The sequence below is a fragment of the Egretta garzetta genome, unplaced genomic scaffold (genome assembly GCF_000687185.1).
Source record: "Egretta garzetta isolate BGI_Z169 unplaced genomic scaffold, ASM68718v1 scaffold448, whole genome shotgun sequence".
Taxonomy (NCBI): Eukaryota; Metazoa; Chordata; class Aves; order Pelecaniformes; family Ardeidae; genus Egretta; species Egretta garzetta.
The window spans coordinates 1,887,884-1,894,502 of record NW_009260497.1 but is presented as its reverse complement, the minus strand read 5'-3'; the positions used below and the strand labels follow the sequence as shown (position 1 = coordinate 1,894,502).

The following is a 6,619-nucleotide window of genomic DNA, read 5'->3' as shown; positions in this document are numbered from 1 at the left end:
GCCGGAGCCCTGGCGGAGGCTGCCCAGGGGGCCTGTGGAGCCTCCATCTCTGGAGATATTCAACCCCTGCCTGGACGATGTCCTGTACACCCTGCTCTGGGTGAGGCTGCTTGAGCAGGGGGGTGGGACTGGGTGATCTCCAGAGGGCCCTGCCAAACCCTGACATTCTGGGATTCTGTGTGATTCTTCCTGAAATTGGACTGAGTGTGCAGGGAGGTTGTGTGGTTGGGTCTTTGCTCTCTCATTTTCCCCTGAAGGTCTGTTTTCTTTACAGTGCATCAGGATCCGATCGTGATTTCCTTGAAGGTAGCTTCAGCTCGGCTTTGTTTTCCCTGACCCACAAGCGAATGTAAACACTCCCCTCGCACGCCCGAGCCCTGGCCGTGTGCCTCCTGCTCCCTATCAGCGACACTCCTCACCCGTTTTGCTCATGATAATCTTATCTACACTGACCACTCCTTGGTTATGTTTGGGCACTGAACCACCTCGCCCCTCATAAAATTATCTTGTTTCATGTCTCCTAGACCTTGATCCCACTGAACTTTCCAACCCATTTTACCATCTGGCTCTTCCCCATCTTTTTCCTCATCCTGCTGCTGGTATTGCTTGGTACCTTTTGAAACCTGGTCCCACCAAAACCAGACCTAAACACAGGGTCGGATCCACCCAAACCCAACCTTTGCTTTCCAATGCCAGCACCATCACCATGAATGCTTGAAGACCCCAGTCATGTTGGGTCCTTCTCCCCATGCCACCCCACTTGTCCTAAGGTCCCTGCTTGCTTCTTTGCTACAAACACTCATCCTACTCGCCGTCGCTCCTTGCACGGTGCCCGGTATTGGAATATCCTTTGATTTTCTTGCTTAAACCTAAACAACAAGGACTTATCTCCGTTCAGTGCTTCCCTCTCCGAACATGCAGCCATGCTGTCCTCAGACCCATGACTTGATGAATCTCCCATTCTTGCCCACAGCTACACAAAGCAATCCATAATCTTTTCCAACAGGATACAAGAGCACAACTGTTACATCTCCAAACTTCTGCAATACACTCCTCTCAGCAAATTCCTTCAGTCCCTTTAAAGGAAGGGACAAAAAACTTGCCCCGATGCTGTTGGGGCCTCAGACCCCAAGGCAAATCTCCCATTCCTTCTGCAGAAGGCATTCAGCCTCCCCAGGGAGGCGTTGGCATACCCCCAGCGTCCTCACCCTGGGATGCTTTAAAGCCTTATCACACTCCGAGAGCCCACAGTCTCCTCCTGACCTTGCCGTCCCCACTCCTGCACTCTTCCGTACCATCCCTCTCCCTGCCCCAATACAGCACCTGATTTAAATTTTCCCCCAGACCCCCTCTGGCTGACCTAAGTGACAATAACTCTGTTACCCTCCTGTTTCATTTTTCCACACCAGGCAGTCCACAGGGCAAAAGCCTCCCGCTGCCTGCACTCCCAACCACTCCACACGGCTCCCCTGCGTTCTCCAGTTAACCAGCTTCCAGCTGAAACCAGCCCAACTCAGCTAACCAACAAGGTTTTTACAAAGCTCTCCTCCTTGCCATGTTTCTGGGGAGCCCGAAGGAGCAATTTGCTATCAATTAAAATAGCACAAACCCCCCAAAAGAGACAATAAAGGTGAAGAAGCCAAAACACCCGTGGCACGGCAAATAGATAATGCCTTTGAAATAATCCTTTTCAAGTGGACATCTGGAAGGGCAAGATGGGCATGGACATGATGACTGGAGACAGCAGTTAGGGCTCTGGACTGGGGGACACCAATGGGGTCCATGGCCATGCATGGGTATCAAAAAGACTAATGAACCACTTCTCCTCCACCTTCCAAACCTGTTCTGTTCCTTTAGGCTGTGAGGTCCTTGGTGTCCCCAGTGCCACCATCCTCCTGAAGGTTGCCTTCATCCCGCATTTGCCAAGCAGCACAACTGCAACCTCCCAAAATCCCAGTGCCAGTCAGCACAACCCTGGAAGCTTTGGTGAACTCTAAAGTAGGGGGGTGTCCTTGCTTATCTTCACCCATCTCCACCACTGCTGTGGGATTACCTAGATGCTCTAGGCTTCTCGCAGGGAGACAGTGCTCAGCAGCAACCTCCCAGTCCCCAAAACGGAAGGCCTTTTGCATTCTGCTTTCTCTCTTCAAGGCAATTCAGGACAAGCAGCCAGCTTCTAAAGGGGTTCAAGCAACTCTGCCGCATCTGGAGACCCCACCTGGAGCACTGCGTCCAGTTCTGGGCTCCCTGGTTCAAGAAGGGTGAGGAACTGCTGGAGAGAGTCCAGAGCAGGGCTACAAAGATGATGAGGGGACTGGAGCATCTCTCCTACGAGGAAAGGCTGAGGAAGCTGGGCTTGTTTAGCCTGGAGAAGAGAAGGCTGAGAGGGGATCTCATCAACACGTACAAATATCTGAAGGGTGGGTGTCACGAGGACAGAGCCAGACTCTTCCCAGTGGTGCCCAGCGACAGGACAAGGGGCAATGGGCACAAACTGAAGCAGGAGAGGTTCCAGTTGAATGTGAGGAAGAACTTCTTGACTTGAAGGGTGACCGAGCCCTGGACCAGGCTGCCCAGGGGGGCTGTGGAGTCTCCTTCTCTGGAGATATTCAACCGATGTCCTGTGCACCCTGCTCTGGGTGAGGCTGCTTGAGCAGGGGGGTGGGACTGGGTGATCTCTGGAGGGCCCTTCCAACCCCTGCCCTTCTGGGATTCTGGGATGTGGTGATCTGGGAGGGCACTCAAAAACATAAGCACAGTGATGAGGTTTATTCCAGCTATGGGACGTGGCGCAGACAGCAAACGTACTGTCGGCTGCGCCAGGAGGTGCCCTTAAATATCAGCGCAGACAGAGCCTTGGTGCTGTTTGGTGTAATTGCAGCTGCAGTCATTAATACCTACTTATACCAGGGAGCAACTTCCACGGCAGCAATAAGGGACAGAACTGTCACCAGCCACATTCCCTAGGGTACAGAGATCAGCTGTAAATGCCTGCCATGTGTCAAGAGCACGGATAGGAGCCAGCAGCCACATTCACAGGGCACTGCCTCCCCAAGTGCCCGCTTCCGTGACGCTCCTCCCACATCCCCCATGGCACCTCCATGCCACCCACCCCCAGATCTGCCATCCCCACCCCACTCCGCAAATCCCTTGCAGAACCATTAAAACTGCTGCTTTCCACCAGGACCTTGCCCTCTCTGATGCTCACCCCCCTGCACCATAGTGCTCCCGCACCTCCGAACATCAGCAGCAATGGGGCTGGTGCTGAAAAATACCCCAAGAGTGATGGGAACTGGGTGCAGGGAGGTGGTGGCCCCCATGGCAGCGAACACGGAGGAGCAGGACTGTTTGCACAGAAAAATAATTTGTTATTTTTGGCTCCAGCCTTGCAAAAGGCACTCTGAAAACGATCCTGGCATCTGAGCCCTGGGGAATAAATATGAGCTTGGCGATTAAGACTTGGAGCCTGTTACAGCTAGTGGATATTTTTATTTTTTTGTGTGTGTGTTGGAAATCCCACCCCCGTCAGAAGCTGTCGTCGCTTATAGGAGGACACTGCACCTAATTAATTTAAACCCCTTTGTAATATATTTTTAACACAAATGCCAGGGCACAGGAAGAGTGAACAGGTCAGGAAAGGGTGGGGGATGTTGTTGCCTGTCAATTTATATACATTTGCTCTTTAAACAAGAATTTTTCACCAGGGGATGGGTGTCCAGACTCCCCACCATCCCAGATGGTACCCACCACCCAGCCGATGACAACAAGTGTGCTTTGACAGAGCTCAAACTGTTCCTTAAGATGTTTGCATGGTGCCAGAGTTGGGCTGTGCTAAGTTGAGGGCTGGTTCCCCTTGATTTAGCAAAAACCTAGCAACTTTTTAAAACAAAAGCACTGCTTTTTCCTTAGCACAGCTGTATTTCCCCCAGCCAGGGCAGGCGGGAGGTGGGGATCCCTGGTGGCATCTCCCGCTCCTGGGGGCACCCTGCACATGGTCCCGCAGGTGGATGCCACGCCGGGTGCTGCAACACCACCTCTCCCTCCAAAACCACCTCCTAGCACCCTCCAGACAGGCTCAGTTGGGGGTGCTTGGCCTCTCTGGGGAGCTCCAGGCTCCTTGCTCATTTTGAAATGAAGACTTTGAGCCCCTCCAGCCGGCACCCAGGTGACCCGAGCTGGAGCTGATGGGTGCAGCTGGCCAGCCAGGTACCTCCTGGTGCAGCCAGAGCTCCTGCCGCCAGCAAAGTGACCCCCCCATGTCACCTACCCTCGGCCAAATGCCCCAACGAGGCCCCAGACACAGCCCCTGACCAATTGCCCTTGGGGGTAGGGGGTGCTGAGCACCCAGCCTGACTCCTGTGGCTGCCTCAAGGATGCAGAAAGAGATTAATGTTTGTTGGGGCTTTTTTTTTTTTTTTTTTTTTTTTGAACCCTGAAGTTTTACATCCTGAAAAAGGCATGGAGCTGGGCAACTTTTTCTCAGCTCCAGGATATATTTGCTAGCGTGCAGCTGGAGGGAACTGTATGTATTTCCAGGAAAGAGCAAGAACTGCGAGAAGGGCTCTGGTTTTGGGTGACATTACTCACCGCAAGCCACAGTTATTACTGGAGCAGCCTGGAGGGGGTTAGGGCCACCTTCTGCACCTCCACCAGAGGAGAGATCAGGCCACCGGTCCTCTCCAGACTCATGTCAGAGTAGCCCAGAAGCAGCCTCAAATTACCCACAGTAACCTCAAGCTCTTCCTCATGGAGCTCACAGCCAGAAAGGGCCATCAAGTCACCCGCTGGAATAGCCCAGCCTGGGAAGCAGGGACCTTCAGGGATGTGGGACCAGAAGATGTCACCTGTGATGATGCCCGAGCATGGGGAGCCCCCAGGAGAGGGAGCAGCTATTGGGAACAGTCCTGTGGTACCCTACAGCATCCCCACAGCACCCCGACAGAACCATGGGGACCCCATGATTTGGTGAAGTTTTCGCTGCCCAGAAATCAAACCCAAGCGAGCACAGCCCAGAGAGGAGTGGGCAGAGCCAATCCTTCACACAAGGTGAGGAAAGATGGGTGGCAAATAAAACCCAAACCCATCCCGGAGTGCAATGACAAACCCGTCCCCGCAGCAAACGCACACTCATATTCAGTAACGTTAGCGGGAAATCACACCCCAGCCTAGGGCACGACTAGCAGTACCAGCACGAGGGGGTCCTGGAAGCTGGTGGGGACCCTCTCACATACCCGAAGCCACTCTGCGCTGTTAGGAGCTGCTGTTCCCCAAAACTGCACCCGGCTGCTTCAGATGCCAATGTGAGGAGGTGCTGCCAAGCAAGGCACAAAAATCCCCCCCCACCCAGGGGAATCCTGGCTGATGCACGAGAATGCCCTGGGGACAGGAACCAGCACATGCAGCAGCCTCAGTGCCCATCCAAAAATGGGCCAAAATGTGCCGCACTGGGGAAAAACAACTAGGGTGAGGGGTGGTGTAAAAGCATGATGGGTGGCAGGGTTTAAAAGGTGAGAGGGGCCAGGGTGGCTGGTGTTTTCTCACGCTGGCAGCGAGGTCAAGAGCCTGAAGCTCGGGCAGGGATCAGCTTTAAGATGACAGCTCCCACCTTGCTAATCGAGGCCGGTGAGTAACCGAGCAACCAATGCCAGAAAAACCCACCTCAACCCACCGAAATTTTGCTTCTCTCACTCAAAACGCCCTGCCCGCCGTGGTTTTTTAAAGCAAATCAGCATTATTATTATTATTATAGGGGAGTGTTTTCTTTTCGCACCAGGATGTGGTTAATCATTCCCTAAGTGGCAGCACACCGTGTACCAGACACCGTGGGTAAGCTCCACAGCTTGCCGAGAGCTGCCCACGCCACTTCCACAGGGCCTGACACCTGCGCACCCTGCAGGGTTCCGCTCCAAAACCCACCCAAGTCCCCCCAGCCCTTCTTGCCCGCCGAGTGGGACGGACCCCAGCGGCGTCATCCAGGACTGCCCGGGGAGCTGACTTTCAAATTCTGCACCTTGGCAAACACCCTTCGTTTTACCGGGGGATTGTATGGGGGTTGTGGGGACCGGTGGGATGGGTTGGGGTGGCTCTCTGCGCAAGCATCCTCCTCCCTTCCTGCCGGGGAAGCATCGCATCCCTGCCACGGATCCAAGCTCCTTACCTTGATGTTGCAGAAGATACCCCGGGAGCAGGTGCTGGACCTTTTGGGGACGTCAACTGAGGATTTGCCGGCTTCGGGGTGGACTCCCATCATGGGGGCTTCCCAGGGAGCCCCGCCCTCCAAGCCTGTGAGTGAGGCAGGCAGCGTGAGCGCAAAGTTTTTATAAGTCGGCTCTCGGGAGCGATGATGAAACCCTTTCTCCTCCCTCTTTTGCTCCGTGCGCTGAGGGAAACTTTAAAGTCGCAGGAAGCCAACGCCAGCACACAGGGAGCAGGTGGGAGTGAGGGCTCACCGCAGCCCAGCCGGCATAGAAATGGGGACTGTGGTGGCACGAAGATGCTTGCCCACCCCCGGGGGGGACACCCAGCGCCCCAACCCACCACTTGTCCCTGCCGCAAATCCCCTCTGCTGCACTCCCGGCCGAGGCTGCGGGACATGGCTGGATGAGCCACCGGCACTGCA

At 54.6% G+C, this 6,619-nt stretch overlaps 1 protein-coding gene across 1 annotated transcript in view; it reads right to left on the bottom strand.

Annotated features, from left to right (window-relative positions):
• Positions 1–6,247, bottom strand: part of SLCO2A1 (solute carrier organic anion transporter family member 2A1) — a 33,004-nt gene extending 26,757 nt beyond the window's left edge. The window contains exon 1 of the mRNA XM_009644433.2: positions 6,158–6,247. Coding sequence (XP_009642728.2) covers positions 6,158–6,247 — 90 coding nt within the window. The remainder of the gene's footprint in view (positions 1–6,157) is intronic.
• Between the last annotated feature and the right edge of the window lie 372 nt (positions 6,248–6,619).